At 54.7% G+C, this 15,757-nt stretch overlaps 1 protein-coding gene across 8 annotated transcripts; it reads right to left on the bottom strand.

The window, feature by feature from the left end:
- Window positions 1–20: 20 nt before the first annotated feature.
- DNAJB2 (DnaJ heat shock protein family (Hsp40) member B2) lies at window positions 21–9,194 on the bottom strand. Of its 8 annotated transcripts, none has more exons than XM_064587099.1 (10): window positions 8,998–9,194; window positions 8,618–8,717; window positions 7,857–7,966; window positions 6,453–6,506; window positions 6,158–6,280; window positions 5,014–5,431; window positions 4,752–4,822; window positions 3,706–3,912; window positions 1,285–1,373; window positions 21–1,045 (listed from the first exon to the last, which is right to left on the bottom strand). In XM_064587099.1, the coding sequence occupies exons 2-9, from the start codon at window positions 8,680–8,682 to the stop codon at window positions 1,303–1,305; spliced, it is 1,119 nt and encodes a 372-aa protein (XP_064443169.1). In that variant the 5' UTR covers window positions 8,683–8,717; window positions 8,998–9,194; the 3' UTR covers window positions 21–1,045; window positions 1,285–1,302. The 8 variants fall into 8 exon arrangements, 7 of the variants coding, with proteins under 7 accessions (XP_064443169.1, XP_064443171.1, XP_064443172.1 ...); XM_064587101.1 differs by having other exon boundaries at window positions 5,014–5,116; window positions 8,998–9,191; XM_064587102.1 differs by lacking the exon at window positions 7,857–7,966 and having other exon boundaries at window positions 5,014–5,116; window positions 5,339–5,431; window positions 8,998–9,191.
- Window positions 9,195–15,757: the final 6,563 nt, after the last annotated feature.

The raw sequence follows: 15,757 nt of genomic DNA, 5'->3' as shown, positions 1-15,757 counted from the left end.
TCCATCTCCAGGCCCCGTGAGGAGCCGGGCCCCGCTGCGCTGCTCGGGAGACGCAGGTAGTGCCGGGTGAGCCAGGCTGCGGAGTCTGGCTCTCCGAGGCTTGAATGGTAGCCAGGACCGAGGCGGTTGTCCCTCCGCAGCGCCTCCCCTGGGGCTGGCAGTTTCCCAGGTGCTCCCACGCACAGCTTCACCGTGATGCTACCCCATCGGTAGCCCAGAACATTCTCCCGAGGTAACCCCAGTTGCATATAGTGGAGTTTGGATTCAAAGCCCGGCATGCTTAACCTCTTTACTGCCTCTCCTCTTAGTTCGTGAGCAGCTGCTTCGTGTTCTTCAGCCTTAGGAGAATGTACCTCGGGCAGGCCAAGTGCCTGGCCCACCACAAGCAAAACTAGCTAGACTCCGATAGCAGCTTGTAGACCAGGCCTGTGAGACGTCACAACAGGCATCCATCCAGCTGGGGGCAGGGGGCACTTTCTCCCCCTCCCCCAACCCTCCTCCCTGTAGGGCCCCAGGGGAGCCCTCACCTGCATGTCAGGAGGCTTCCTTGGACACAGAAATGTGTCCTGGTGGGCACAGAAGTGAGGCCAAAAGAGCCTTGGGCCTGGAGCCACTTGGGAATTAGGAACATTTAACCTTGGCAAAGCTGTCCCCTCACATGAAAAACGGGGGTGGGGGGTGGTCCCATCTGCCCGGCACAGGGAGCAAAGGGACCAGTGAGCAGACCACAGGTCTCCCTACACCTCACCTGTGCTCCGCTGAGGCTCCGCTCCAGTGTTTGACATCTCAAAGACTAGAAGTGGGCAAAACAGCCATGTTAGAAACTTCCAGCAGCTTCTCTTTCAAGATAGAGGCCTGAAGTGCCTCTTTCAGCGCAGGCTGCTTCCTTGCTTTGAGAAAAGTACAATACAGGCCCTTCAGCTGTTGAAGACGAAGCTAGGCACTTATCCTGGAATGGAAGAGAGAGTCGCCGGGGAGCCATGGCGCTCTGCTTGACGATGGAGAGTTGTTTGTTCCGTGGCTGAAAGGGCATCTCCGAAGGTGTCTAGAGAGAAGGAAGGAGGAGGTCCCTGGCCCTTTCCTCCCTAGGTCCTGAGGAGTTTGGGGCCTGGACCCTGTGTGGGGTGGACTTGGACCGCTCGCTCCATATAGGAAAGGCAGGCCTCTGAGACTGGCCACCGGCCATGAGGTAAGGCAACCCGGGGAGGGGCTCAGTTTGTGGGCCTCAGGAGTAGTTTTTACAAGTTTTCACCACGTATTCCCTACTTTCGGTCATTCCCATACTTGCAGTCGAGTTGTAACTTAGTCCGGTCCTAGCTGTGGGGCAGAGTAGTGGATGGTGGGTCCCCTCCAGGGAGGCGAGCAGCGGCTGCCTGGGGAAGGTGAGGGCAGAAGAACGTGAGCGTTTCTTGGGACTCAACAATGTACTCGGGAGGGCAGCCTGGTCAAAGGGGGGGGGGGGGGGGACTTCTGCTGTCATCTGGGAAGCCTTGTGACCTCTGGGTGTTTGGGCAATAGAGGGGGCTACGTCACCCACTGGTCCCGTAGGGTCCCCTTTGGGGCCACCCTGGAAAGGAAGAACATGGGAACACAGCACACCACCGAGCGCTCAAAACAGCTTTATTTGTTGACTTCCAGTGTTTCTCTCTCCGTCTGAGCTCAGCCTAGCTGGCTTTGATAGGTCTCTGAGATGCAGTGTCACAGGGCTAGCAACACCCTGGCTCCACCGCTCCCCTCCCTGGCCACGGGGCTCCCCAGGCAGGGAGGAGGAGAGGCAGCTCATTTGTGGTGGTGGAGAAGAAGAATGGGCAGCAGGGTCAGAGGCCAAAGAAGCCATACAAGCAGCAACATGCCTGGAGCACCCATTACACACCAATCCCGGCCACGCACATGCGTGCTCTCTCTCTCTCTCTCTCTCTCTCACACACACACACAAACACAAACACTCCCACACCGGTGGCCTCCCCTTCCAAGCTCTCTGCCTGCCTACGCCCATCAGTCAGCCTTCTGGGGCCCCACCCTGCTTGGCCATCCCATCCGGGCCTGTTCCGACTGCCCACAGGAGAAGAGCCTCTCCCAGGTGCCGCAGGGCTTTGATTTGTACACTCTAAGCCCGGCACTAGCAAGAGGTGTCAGGGGAACCGAAGCCTGGCCCACTACCCCTTCATCCACATTCTTGCCACCCCTGCCAGAGTCAAATCAGATGACAAGATCTCCCCTTCTCACAGCGAGTGACAAGCTGACCTGGGCTAGAACTACATGTCCCAAGATGCACAGCTCCACAACCACACACCGCTTCCCCTAGCGTGATCTATCAGAAACGAGGCAGGGTGTGTTGCATTCTGGGACCTGTAGTCCCCAAGAGACAGCACCCAACAGGGAAGAGTTCACAGGCTAAGACTACGGATGCCTCCCACCCGGCCCCCCCCCACCACCCAGGCCCAGCTCTACGCTCAGCATGGGTGAGGGAGAGGAATGGAGGGTACCCTCCCAGCGCACAGGGGAGGGCGCTGTCCTGTTGGAACTGTGCAGCGGCTGTGGATCCCGGACATCCAGCTCAGAACACATCTGAGGAGAGAGCGGGGGCGGGGTGACAGGAGACAGGGTCAGCAGCCAGCCGTGGAGGATGGAGCTGAGCATGCAGACCTGGGCTAGCCCTGTGGCCTCTCCCTGAGCCCTGATGCATGGTGAAATAGGACGGGGTACAGTCCCCTCCTAGGCCTCCCTCCTGGGGCACCCTGGCCTTATCCCACCTCTCCAGGGATAGCCAGCCTCACCTCTGCCTAGTCCCGAGGCTTGGGGCAGGCTGAGGCAGCAAGAGGAAGGGAGGAGGAGGGGGCTCCGGTTCCGAATCTGGAGGAGAGGCTCCCGCCCCACCCAGCTAGCCTCCCCAGAAGACCTTATGGCCCTACCGGCCACAGCATCTTCCTGGTCACACTGAGGCTTTCTTGGGGAAGGAAGAAGGGAGTCCTAGCCAGATGGCAGTGAAAGCAAGCGACGCGGCCCGCGGGCAAGTGCAGAGAGAAGAGAGCGAGGGAGGAGCAGCAGCACCAGAAGGGAAGCAACAGAGACGTCAGAGCTCGATGCTGCACCGAAACCAGGGTGGGATGTCTGCAGCTGGACAAGGAGCACGGGAGACTCCCTGGTGTAGCTGCCAACTCCGGCTCAGAGAACCCCAGGCCAAGTCCTCCTTCCTTGATGTCATCAGCAACACAGGTGGCAGAAGACCTGGGCACAAAAGGCCCGACCCAAACCACTAATGCCCCTTAGAAACTCCCGATCTAATAGGAGTTAAGTGCATCCTGGCTCCTGGGAGGCCCTCCCACTGCCCGGAGGCTCCCCACCCTGGGCTTCGCCAGGGACCTATCAGCTGTGGGCTGAGCAGAGCAAATCCCGAGTCCACACTGGAGTGCAAGTGGACATGGGAGGGAAACCTGTTGGGGGAGCACTGAGTTGGAGAAGGGCCCCTGCAACTCAGGCCCTGCCCCTCTGCTCCTGACAGTGAGCAGGACCCCCCCGGTCGCCCTGAATCAGGGTGGTTTGGGCCTGGTGATCAGAGGATGAGGCAGCGAGAGGCCTTCTCCTCTGGGGATGGGCTGGGTTTGGCCGCATCCCCCCTTGCAGCCTCAGGGGTCCCCCCCACGCCGGGATCTTGGTCCTGGGCCTTGGGCAGCCCCTGCCGACGACGCTGCGCCCCCCGCCCACCTGCTGGTTTCTTCCCAGCTGCCTCCATCTCTGACAGGCTGTAGGCCATGGCGAGCTGCAGGTCTTCATCATCCTCGGAGAGGTCGCTGTCAGAGGTGCGGGAGGCAGGAGTCTGCCGGACCTGTGTGCCCCCTGGCCTGGAGGTGACAAACTGTTGCTGCTCGCGACGGCTCAGCTCCAAGCCCAGCGCTAGGTCATCTGGGACACCTGTAGGAGTCATGGCCACCATGGAGCCCTCTGACCCAGGCCAGGGGAACCAGGCCAGGCTGCCTCATGCAGTGGCAACTCTGACCGCTTACAGCCCCTCCTTTGGAACCGGCACGCATGCACTCTGGCACCTAGCATGGTGGTCATGTGCGTGGGCAGGTACCCAGCGCCAGCAGATACGAGCTGTCTCCTTGGGCAAGTCACTCAACCTCCCTAAGCCCCGCTTTCCTCATCTATAAAATGGAAACGGTGAGAGTGCCTACGTTGTCCGATTGTTCCAATGACTAAATAAGACAGACCAGGAAGCGCACTCAGAGGCGGCAAGCAGGGAAGGGGCGCGGCGCTGACCATCCCATCCGGCGTGACACTGTGGGAAGGGTTCCGCCCCAGGAATCCTGCATCCTGCGGGTCACTCATGGCTTTACCCCTTACTAAGTAGGACAAGGCCGTGGGCCTGGGGCTACTTGGGAGTTAGGGCCATTTAACCATGCTGAGGTTCAGTCTCCTCACATGAAAAATAGGGCCAATATCAAAGCCCTGCCTTCCCCTTGCCTGCTTCAATACAGAGCTCATGTTATGCGCACAAGTGCTTTCAAAATAGTCCATGCTCTGCAAACCCCGGGCACCCACTAAGGATGATGGTGATCGGCTGGCCCTCTGAGACTCCTCAGTTCCCTGCCCTTGCCCGGGGATCCCCATCTCTGATTCTGCCAGTGGGGCCTGTGGCCGCCATTCCTTCCCTGCCCCAAAGGAGTTCCGAGAGGAGCAGTTTGGAGGGGGCCTTGGGGCCTGGGCCTGGGGCTTCCTGCCAGGGACTGGGTGGCAGAGCCATTCCTCACCATTGATTGTGACTGACTTCAGCTGTCCGTCTTCTTCCACTTCTACCCGTTCCTGCCCGTTCTCCATGATTCTGTGGGGGACGGCACGGTTCACTCAGCGAGCACGCACGAATCCTGCAGGTGCCTGTCCACGCTCCGGGATGCCGCAGCGAACAGGACAGACTCTGCCCACAAGGAGCTGACCTTCTAGTTGTATGCTGCTCCCCCTCTACCCCTCACCCCTGCACCCCTGCACCTGGGATGATCCCAAAGGAGCCCTCACCTGCGTGTCGTGATGCGGTGTCCTTGGACAAAGGTGGTGGATGTAGAAACAGAGCGAAAAGCACCAGCCCCAGGACTGAAGGAGAAAGATGAGGAGGAGAAATCTGGCATGGACACAAGGGAGGAGGCAGAGAGGTTGTCAGAGGGAGGATGGAGCCGGCATGCTGCAGTCAAGACGGGGCCAGGAACCTCTGTGGGGTCTCCCTGCAGAGATGCCCGAAGGCAGGGCTCCACATACTCAGGAGAGAAGGCTTGGAAAAGGAATGAGCCGGGACGAGGGGATCCAGGACCCAGAGCTTGCAAAAACGCGAAGGGACAGCACATACCAGAGTGCCCAGGGAAGGAGGAAGAGAAGGTGAAGAAGGGGCCTGAGTGTCGGGAGCCCCGACTCTGAAGCTCTGAGAAGGGGCCCAGGTCATCTGCAACAAGCAAGCAGATTAACAATCATCTGGTAAAGAGAGTTGCCCCCCAAAAATGTGTGAACCCTGCCTTTCAGCCTAGAAATATAACCTGCTAAGCATTTCTGATATTTTTTTCTTTTTTGATTGTGGACTTGCTTACGAATTAAATTTTTTTTTAACATTAGATATGAAAAAGATCCCTGGTAAATTCTGTCCACAGTAGACAATGAAGGAGGGAAGGGAAAGAGGAAGCGGGGACGGCTAGCTCCTTCGGCACAGGCAGGTAAGCATGGTGTAAAGTCAAGCCCACCCGGCCAGGAGGCCCGACTCTCCCATTTGCTGCGTGACTCTCAGCTAGTTATCTGGAAGTATCCTTGTGTTCTCATCTGTAAGTGGGGAGAAAATGATCCCCTCACAGGGTTCATAGTCCTCACTGCGAACATGTTATCTGTTGTGTGTGATGTCACTGTGATTGTCACAAGGCGCTCTGAGTCCTGCTTTGACGGCTGCTATTGTGCAGGCCTGACAATGCACCATTGTTGCCCTCATTTCATAAGGCGAGTCTCTGTGGGCTCAGGCCTGTGTCAGGTTCTGTCCCCGCTGTCCCTGGACCCACCCGCCCAAAATCTTCCATCTGTGGAATTCTGCTGCCCGCTCAGCCTCCTGCCTCAGGGGCTCCCGGCTGATGGAGGGCAGGCCTGGAACGGGAGCCGAGCCAATCAGAGGCCTCCTGAGCCCACTCACCAAAGAGCTCCGCAAAAGGGTCTCCACTCCCGAAGAACTCCCGGAAGACCTCCTCGGGGCTGCGGAAGGTGAAGGTGAAGCCAGGCCCACTGCCACCAGGTTCCGCCCGGGATGGGCCAGTTCCTGGAGAAGAGGCAGGATGAGGAGGGGCCTTAGGGCATGCGTCTTGCTCTGAGCCAGGCCACCCACTGAAGGCATGGCCAGGAGCCTCAAGAGCATCCGCTGCACTAAAAATCTGCCCTCCCCCTCTCCTCAGTGACCCACTTCCATCCCTGGGCCCCGCCGCTCCACCTACCTGCCCCAGTCAGCCCTTCCCGGCCATAACGGTCGTAGATCTCCCGCTTATGCTCTGGAAAAAGAGACCCGATCATTTCTCCCTCCCTCTGGGATGATGGCCTCCCCTTCCAGGCTAGGACCCTCAGAGGATCACCCAGTGACTGAGTCTAGGGGGACAGCAGGGTGCACGGGAGACATGGGCTATAGGTTTCAGCAGTGCCAGCTCTTCGCAGTGTGGCTCCCTCTCATCTGTAGAATGAGCACAATAACAGCACCAATCTCACAGGGTCATTGCAAGGGTTAAATAAGACAATCCACATAAACTGCTTGGCACAGTGCCTGATAACATAGTAAGTGTTCAACAAATATCAGCTAATTATTACTATGCTATTTATCAGGGCTTAGCCTCAATGTCGCCTCCTCAGAGAGGCCTTCTGTGACCACTGTAACAAAAAGGGTGCCCGTTATTCCCTATCAACATCACCCAGCTACTTCCCTGCAGAATACTCTTGTCTATTTCCTTGGTTAATGTCCGGCTTCCTGGGCCAAATATAATAAACCCATGATGACCAGGACAGTGTCTGCTTGTCCTCCGTTGTTCCCAGCAACGGTCCAGCACCATAAACACTCAATGAATATTTTCTGAATGAACGAATAAAGAAATGACAGACCTGGAGGGGCGCCTCGTGGCTCAGTCGGTTAAGCATCCGACTCTTGATTTCGGCTCGGGTCATGATCTCAGGGTCGTGAGACTGAGCCCAGCATAGGGCTCCATGCTCAGTGCAGAGTCTGCTTGAGATTCTTCCCCCTCCTTCTCCCTCCCCCTCTGCTCCTCTCCCTGCTCGCACTCTCTTTCCCTCTAAAATAAATAAATAAATAAAATCTTAAAAAAAAACCCAAAACACAACAGACCTGGATTCGTATTCCGACTGTGTGTGACCTTGAGCAACTTACTTCACCTCTCTCAGCCTCAGTTTCCTTGCCTATAAAGTAGGGATGATAAATCCTGCCTCACAGGATGGCTGTGAGGACTCTTGGGGATTACACCCACCAATGCTTGGCACACAGAAGGCTCGGCACACTTGGTTACTTGCCCTGCTTCCAACCCCCTGTCAAGACCCATGCTGCAACTATCATCCCAGATCCCGGGGAGCAGACACTGAGCACAGGGGATTCGGGAAAGAATAAAAAGGTACTTTGCACATAGTAGGTGCTCACTTGAATTGAAGCAAAAAAAAAAAAAAAAGGTCGCAGAGTCCCCTGTTGGGCGGGGGGGGGGGGGGGGGCGGCACTTAAATGCCAGTTTGGAAATAGGCACAGAGGATATGGGAGGTGGCAGCATGGCTTTGGGAAGGAGTACCACGGCGGCGCATGAAATGGAGGCGATAGGTGCTGCCCTGCCCTGCCCCCTCCTGGCCCTTACTGTCTGACAGCACTTCATATGCTTCCGCCACCTCCTTGAACTTCCTCTCAGCAAATTCTTTATTATCCGGGTTCTTGTCTGGGTGCCACTGAAGAGCCTTCCGCCGATACCTGCAGGAAGTGGGTCCAGTGGGTCGGGTCAGAGGACAAAAGCAAGCACCTCTCACCATGAAACAGAACGACCCACTTGCCCATTAGCCTGCCACTATCCTTTCTCCACTCAGATCCCCGTCCACCCCAGCTGCTAGGGCTGCCTCTGCTGCCATGTTTTAATGGAGTCCCTATCTCTCCCCTCTGCAGCCAGTGCTAGGACTACTTGCGGCAGCAGATGATCATGTAAGCAGGAGAAAGCCCCAGCCCTAACCCCTCCCTGGAGCTCACTGGGGCTGCAAAAGTTGGAAATATGTGTGGCCATGGGCTGTACAGGGCACTGGCCCCTCCTGGTCACAGGGCTTGGACATTTTTGCAGGCATCCTGAGAAAGCCCATACCTAGGGGCTGAGGCTTGAGGCAGGAGTGAAGGGGGAGGTGGGGGGGATCCACTGGAGAAGGACGCACAGTGCACCTCCCAGCAGAACTTCTTCACGCTAAGGACTTTCTCCTACTCTTCCAGGGATCTTCTTCCTTCCTATAGAGGGAGCCCCCCCCCCATCCTTTCTAAGGACCTAGTTCCCTCGGCAAGGCCTCTGAAGGACCCTATGGTGGTGTGGGGGAGGGGTAAGGGGGGGTGAGAGGCTTTCTGATGCGCAGCGGAGGCACTTACGCCTTCTTGATGTCATCAGCAGACGCACTTCGCGGCACGTCTAGGATGTCGTAGTAGGATGCCATGGCAACTCGTCGGGAGTCAGACGGGCCTCGGGGGGCTGCAGGGGAGGAGGAGGAGTCAGGCCGGAAGAACCCAGGGTCCCTCCCTGGGCCTGGAGACCCCCCGGGGGAGCCGGAGGCGCTCCCAGGGGGAAGCGGCGCCCACCGGGTTCGGCTTGGGGCCGGTGACGAGGCACCCTCCGGCAGCCTTATCGGCCCCCCGCAGGCCGGTGCCGAGGGCTATCTCGGCGCCCAGGCCCGGGGAGCCCTATCGCAGCCCCGTGACTCCAGCAGCCCGGCCCAGGGCCTCCCAGCCTGACCGGGGCCCCCCGCCCGCACCTCCTCCGTCGGGAGTCCCTGGCCTCCTGCAGCGCCCCGCCCCTGCCCCCCGCCGGAACCGTCTGGCACCGGCCGCCCCGGCTCGCGGCTGCTGCGTAGGACGCGCCCGGCCCAGCTGTGCGCGCAAGCATGCGTCAGCGGCACTGAAACTACGAGAGACCCAGAGGCGGCCGGCTCGGCCTGTCACCCAGGGGGCGGGGGTTGGGGGACTGCTGCAGGGGCTGCCGGGAGATGGGGGCGGAGCCGGCTATTTTGGGCTTGCACCCGGGCGACGTCATCCCCAGACGGGACCGGGGAGACCGCGGCCGGTGCCATTCCGGCGTGACGCACTCGCGGGCTAGCGAGCCGCCCGGCCCTGGTCCTTCTGTCCTTTCCTAAAAACGGGCTCGATGATCGATGGCTACTCACTCCGGAAGAAATCCCCCATCTCAAGGACTCAGACTCCCCGCTCTGGGCCTAAATCCTCCCCCTTCAGATCTCTGCTTCCGCCCCAGGTCCCGAAAAGAGGCTGCCCCAACTTCCCTGAGTAGGTCAGGCCTGCCTGTCAGTGTCTCCTGACACCATCACCCTCGTCTGAGCTACAAATCAGCCAGCCCTTGCTTGTTTGATTCTTTGATGGACCTTCACCTCCCCCATTAGAATGTAAATTCCACCGGACAGAGATTGGGTCTTTTTCTTGCCCTAGAGTATTTAAGGCAGTTGTGGGGTTCAAAAATAGCCTTTGGATGATTAAATAATGAACAGATTGGAACTTCTTGTTGACAGTTTTGACACATTTGGGGAAGGTGGGGTTAAAGGGTAAAAGGAAAACAAAAAAAAAAAAAAAAAAGGAAAAGGAAATTCTCCAGATTCAAGGTTTTTTGGCTTTTTGGTTTTCTGGGATCCACCCCCCTCCCAGAGTGATCCCAAATAGACCTTGTCCACCTCAAAATAATTCCTGGGTTCAGGCCTCATGGGAGAGTTAGAGAACTTTCCAGAATTGGCTCCTGCTTGATATCGTCCAGGCTAATGCACAACTATTAATTGAACATCTATATAGTAGATGCAGCCAGGATGTAAAATGAAGAATATGACCCAGTCCCTGACTTCACAGAGCTCCAATTCGGTAAGATACCAGCCCAACAATATAGCCCACTGGGAAATCCCAAGGTTTTATAAACAGACCTGGGTTTGCAACCTGGCACTATTATTGCGTGACTTGGCAAAACCTTTGAGGACTCAGTTTTTCCTACCTAAATACAGGTAACGCCTAGAGCTGTTTGAAAGTCAAATGAGGTGTGGTACATAGTACATCTGGGTCTTAGTACACACCTCTCTGGCATCATGATTGGCCCAAGCAGTCATGCTTATGTGAGTCCGGAAGAGTGTTTTCGGCTGGGTGACCCAGCAATCCTTCACCAAAGAGAAGGGCTTGAGCCAGACATGAGGGAAGAAGGTGGTGTCCACTTTCCCTGGCTGCCCACAGTCTCAACCTTCTGAATACCTTTGGGGAATTCCCAATGTGTAGGCCTTGATGGGAGGCAGGCCACCCCCTGTCACAAAGCCCTGACATGTGCTCTCCCAGACTTCTCGGCTCTAGGGGTACATAGCCATTAGCTCTGCCAATTGAAACCTCCAGCTGGGACTTTGAATGTGGAGCAAGTCACAGGGAAGCAAGGGCCGTTGAGAATTCATTTCTGCGGTGATTGTGACAGCGGAGTCAGCAGCGGCCTCTAGTGTCTGGAGGAGGAAATGTCGGTCTCGATGCCTGGGTGGGAAGAAGCCTCATTGCAGCCCCCTGTTCTGTAGGGAACCGGGGTCTTTTAGGCAGGCTGTCCTGTGCCCTGACCTTGACTAGGGTGCTGGATGCTCAGCTTCCCTTGATGCCTACCTGTTTGCGGAGTCTCATCTGGCAGCCCTCATATTAATTCTGTGTGCTACCCAGTGTCTCTCCAATGTGTGTGTGTATGCGGGAAGGGGGGGAGGGGTGTCTTTTTTCTTTGTTTTAACTTGCCAGAGCTAACTTCTGCTGTTTACAGTGAGAATCCTGACTGGCCTTAGTATAAGAGGAGGAAATAGGGTAGGTCACTCCAAAATCTTCCAAATCTCTTTCTTCTTACTTCTCTTATCTCAACAGACATTTGTCTGGCACCTACTGTGTATGTGATATTATATTAAGAATTGGGAATACAAAGGGGTTTAAGTTCCAGTCCTTGTACTCAAGGTGATAAAAATCTAGTTGGGACATTGACAAATGACAGCTGAGGGAAATTATATTGAACACATGTGGCAAACAAAGTGTTAATTTCCTTTGTTCGCAAGAAAGGACCAACAATGCAGTTTTTTACATGGGCAAAAGGCACAGACAAGACAGTTTACAGAAGAGAAGATGCTGATTTTTAAACATATGAAAAGATGCTCGATCTTATTCACAGCAAGAGAATTATAAAGGAAAGCTGCAATAAAATACTTTGTTTCACTTATCAGATGATTGACAAAGATCAAAAAATTGTATACATTGTGTGGGCAAGGCTGTGGGCACAGGCATGCTAGTACACTAACAGTGGGAGAGCAATATGGTGCATATCAAAGTTAAAGGTGCGTAGCCTTTGACCCAGCAGTTCTGATTCTAAGAGTTTTTGGTTGTACACATGGGCAAAGAAGTATGTACAAGGGTTCCAGAATTTGTTTCCAAAGCAAAGAATTAGAAACCTAAATACTCACTAACAGCAGACTGGTGAAATAAACTAGGGTACACTATCCAATGGAATAGTACATTGTTACCAAAAAGAATGAGGCATATCTTTATGTACTGATAAGGACCATCTTCCGGATTTTTTGTTAAATGAAAAAACGAGGGTAAAACAAAGTGTATCGAAGTGTGTGTACAGTCGTCCCCCTTATCCACGGTTTCAGTTATCTGCGGTCAACCACAGTCTGGAAGCAGATAATCCTCCTTCTGATGTATCATCAGAAAGTCGGAAGTAACCAACCACTACATTGCAATACCTACGTCATTCACCTCACTTTGTCTCATCATGTAGGTATTTTAGCATCTCACATCATCACAAGAAGGAGGGGAGTACAGCATGAGATATTTTGAGAGAGACCACTTTCGCATAACTTTTTTTACAGTATATTATTACTGTATATATTTTTATTTTATTGTTTTTGTTAGTTTCTTATTGTGCCTAATTTACAAAGTAAATTTATCATAGGGATGCGTGTATAGCAAAAGACATAGTATATACGGAGTCTAGTACTATCCATGGTTTCAGGCATCCATGGGGGCCTTGAACATATCCCCCATGGATCAAGGGGGACTACTGTATACACATTAATATATATGTAGATGTCTCTGGAAAGAAACAAGAACAAAAATGTTAATAGTGGAGGCTGTCAAGAGCGGAACAAAAGAAGGGGACTTCCTTTCACTTATAGACTTATTTTTGCTGCTTGGAAATCTCTTTTGTACCTTTTCAATTTGGAAGCATGTTCACAAAATAACTGTTCGACTATATACAGAATTTTTTAACATCTAGTTGGAGAAATAAGATATTGGCAAGAACCTGAGTGCCACCATACAAGGCAGTCCATGCCAAGTGCTGAATGAGTGATAGAGACAGACAGGAGTTGCTGGGAGAATCTCGAGCGGGGAGCTTCCCAGGGCTGGATGGTTCTGGGTGACTGTGACCTAAGCTGGAAGGAATGGCAACACTGAGACAAGCAGGGGGAGGTGGCGTTCCAGAAGGAGGGAATGGTACGAACACAGTTTTGGAGGCAGGCATGTTCCTGACACACCAGAGATGAAGGAATAAATGTGTTGGGTGGAATCCAAGTTGGGAATCTGTCTCTTGTGTCTGCCTGCAGGAGGTAATTGTACTCTGGCTTTAGAAGCATCGGGGATGAAAGCATTCCCTGCATTGAGGGAGTCCCCAGGAGGCAGAATGGGTGGCGCTCCTGGCTGCCCCATGGAGGGCTGGGTTGCCACCTCCCCACACCCACACTTAGCGCAACTGAGGCCTGCCAGTGCCTGTCAGCAGAGTTACTAGCTGGGAAGGCCTTGCAGGGTTTGAGAGGAGATGGCCACACAGCTGCCCAGGGCGGGCGGGCGTGCTGGTGCCGCAGACAGGAGGGGCTCCTGGCCCCCTCTCTGGATGCCCAGGCATCCTGACAGGTGAAGACCTCACATCCTTCTGGCCTCTCCCAAGCCCTTACCTCACCTCCTATGAGATGTTCGGACTGGGAGCCCTTTCCAGAGGGCACTGATAGCCCCCAAACCTGGCCTCAAAGATGCTTCTGCCCTCATTCAGTCCCAGAAGCTGTGTATCTGCCCTCCCACGCCCCCCACGTGCCCTCCACCACAGCGCCTGGGCAAAGGAGTGTCAAGCGTCACTCCCTCCTTGCCTTTGAGGTAGCTGAGTCACTGTCTGGGCATTAGAGACCTGGCAGGTTCAGAGACGTGGTGTCTGGAGGGATGCCTGGAGCCACTGTGGCAGGCGTGGGAAGGGCATCTGAGGGAAGGGAGGACAGCAGCAGAAGCTTCTGTCCAGGCTGACCTGGGTTGGAATCCCAATTGCTCCATTTATAACTGAGTAACTTTGGGCAAGTGCCATAACTTCTCCGAGCCTCAGTCTCCACATCTGTAAAAGAGGCATTCATTTAGCAAGTCTATTCAACAAATATTCAACACACATGTTGCCTAATATGTTCAGCCAGCGACATTCTAGGTGCGGAGAGTAGACAAGCCTTGTTCCCATGAAGCTTCCAGTCCAGTGGGTCTAACTGTATTTACCTCAGGATTTAACAAGGTAATATGGGCACAGGGCCTAGTACATAGTAGGTACTCAATAAATGACGATCTTTCTTGGGATTTGAAGGGCTCCCAAAATGACCCCTCTTCTCTTCCCAAGTTTGAAACCAGCTGAGAGAGAGAAAGACACAGGAGTCAGATAGAGATTTGAAAGTCAGCCCTTTCAGTGGGGTGAGGAAGTGGATTTGAGGGCATAGCTGAACTCCTCAGCCAAAACGGGTTTCTACATACTCCCACTGAATTAAATTACTCTCACCACCGCCATCACACGCACATGGACACAAAACTGCAGGCCTCTCTCTTCCCAGGACAGAGCTGCCCCTGTAAGCTTCAATCCTCAAAGAGAAGTTGAGAATACTTGCTGTCCCTGGGCACATAATTACAAAATGGAAGGAGCAAACTACTGTGCTGGGCATGCCCATTTTCTTCCCTAACCCCCCCACCCCCACCATCCTGCTGCTTTCACTCCATCCTCTGCTTACTACAGAGCAATAATCAGGACAAGACAGGGACAGGTGATGGGGACTAGGAGTCACTCCTTTTCCAGTTTGACCCGCCACAGGCCCTGAATGCTAGCTAGACCTGGTGTGGGTATGTGTTTGCTCTGAGATCCATTCCCCCACCTTCCTGGCCCTGCTCCGGATATCTCACTTGCTGCACCCCCTTGTCCCCAGGCCCCCTCGCCACCTAGCTCCTGTCTAGGTTCAGACAGTGGGAGCCACTAGCCGGAGACTGAGGGTGGGAGGAAGAAGTCAGGGTTTTCCTCCCCCTCTCTCTAAATCAGGGGCCACCTCAGGCAGTGGCTCTGGATCCTGCCGAATATCCCTCCCTCCTTGGCTCCTCCTGCCACCTCTGGGCAGCTCTGCTGTGGTTCCAGCTCCCACCTGGCGTCCCAGCTCCAAGGGTCTGGCATCACCATCTCATCCCTTGGCTCCTCCAGCCCTTTGGGTTGCTAGCAGCTTCCTGGTGTTGCTGACCTTTTGGTTGCCTTCCCAGCCTCCAATCCTGGGAAAGGGAAGCCGCAGGAAGGACAGAGCTGAGGGCAACGCTGAGCATTAAATCTCTTGGGGGTGGGGGGATGGGGGGGATTGTCCTAGTTTCAATCCCTCCAATGGTTAAGTCATCTCATCCCTCCAGCCCAGCAGAGGCTACAGAAAATCCATATATAACGATTTTAGGGCCAGCCATCTTGTTGGAAGCTGTGCTTGCATAGCCCAAGGCATGGGATTGAAATGAGGGTCAACTGTCGTTATCAAAAAGTGGTGCGTTTTGGGGGAGATTTCTGGGAGGTCAGCCATTTCCCCCATTGTTGTTGCCACTGTGCCTTAGATGCCAGCTTCTGGGCCCTCTACCCAAACCTCCTGCCTGGAAAAGACAGAGCTCCGATCTGTAGGGTGGGGGTAATGAGTGCCGGCTCTGGCGGCTCTGGCAGACTACTTACTCGGAGGCGCACTTGTGACCCTCCTGTGTGAGAGCCAGGCTCCTGTTGCAGCCCTGGGTGGCTGGGGCCGACTTCACTCCCCTCCTGCCCCGGGGGTTCCCTGTTGATGCTGCAGCCTACGTGGGTGCCACCCGGAAGGGCAGGGGAGTTCCTGCGTCACGGGGTGAAGGCTTAAGCAGTGGAGGAACGGAGCCAGGGGATACATTTCCCCACCCTCACCTCCTCTCCTGCCCCCTCACCCAAGGGCTGATTCAGAGATGCCATTTATTCGGCAGCATCTTCTCTGGGGTGAATTCTGCCTCCTTCTCTGAGGTACTCTCTCAGATCCCCATTCAGCTTCCTGGAATCGCACGCTTTAATAAAATCTGGAACCAGATCTAGTTTCTGGGGCACCTAGGCTAAGATCCCAGCCTTCCTATCTCTCTTGAAGGAGAAACCCCTGCTCCGCAAATTTTCCCCAGAGAAAAAGACACTTGCGAGATGGTAAGGCTACAGCACTTTATTTAGGATAGACACACGGGATTCCC

This window comes from Mirounga angustirostris, unplaced genomic scaffold (assembly GCF_029215605.1).
Source record: "Mirounga angustirostris isolate CCGP_5_RB_7025 unplaced genomic scaffold, mMirAng1.0.hap1 SCAF_3, whole genome shotgun sequence".
Taxonomy (NCBI): domain Eukaryota; kingdom Metazoa; phylum Chordata; class Mammalia; order Carnivora; family Phocidae; genus Mirounga; species Mirounga angustirostris.
Note: the sequence above shows the minus strand (reverse complement) of the source record. Positions and strands in the feature narration are given on the sequence as shown.

Bases quoted from the DNA above. Each gene is read 5' to 3' on its own strand.
- DNAJB2 (XM_064587099.1), bottom strand. From the start codon at position 8,682: ATGGCATCCTACTACGACATCCTAGACGTGCCGCGAAGTGCGTCTGCT. The intron at 4,823-5,013 runs GTGAGGGCTCCT...CGTCCCCCACAG, and splicing joins CACCGCATCACGACACGCAG to AATCATGGAGAACGGGCAGG. The intron at 3,913-4,751 runs GTGAGGAATGGC...TGACTCCTACAG, and splicing joins GAAGTCAGTCACAATCAATG to GTGTCCCAGATGACCTAGCG.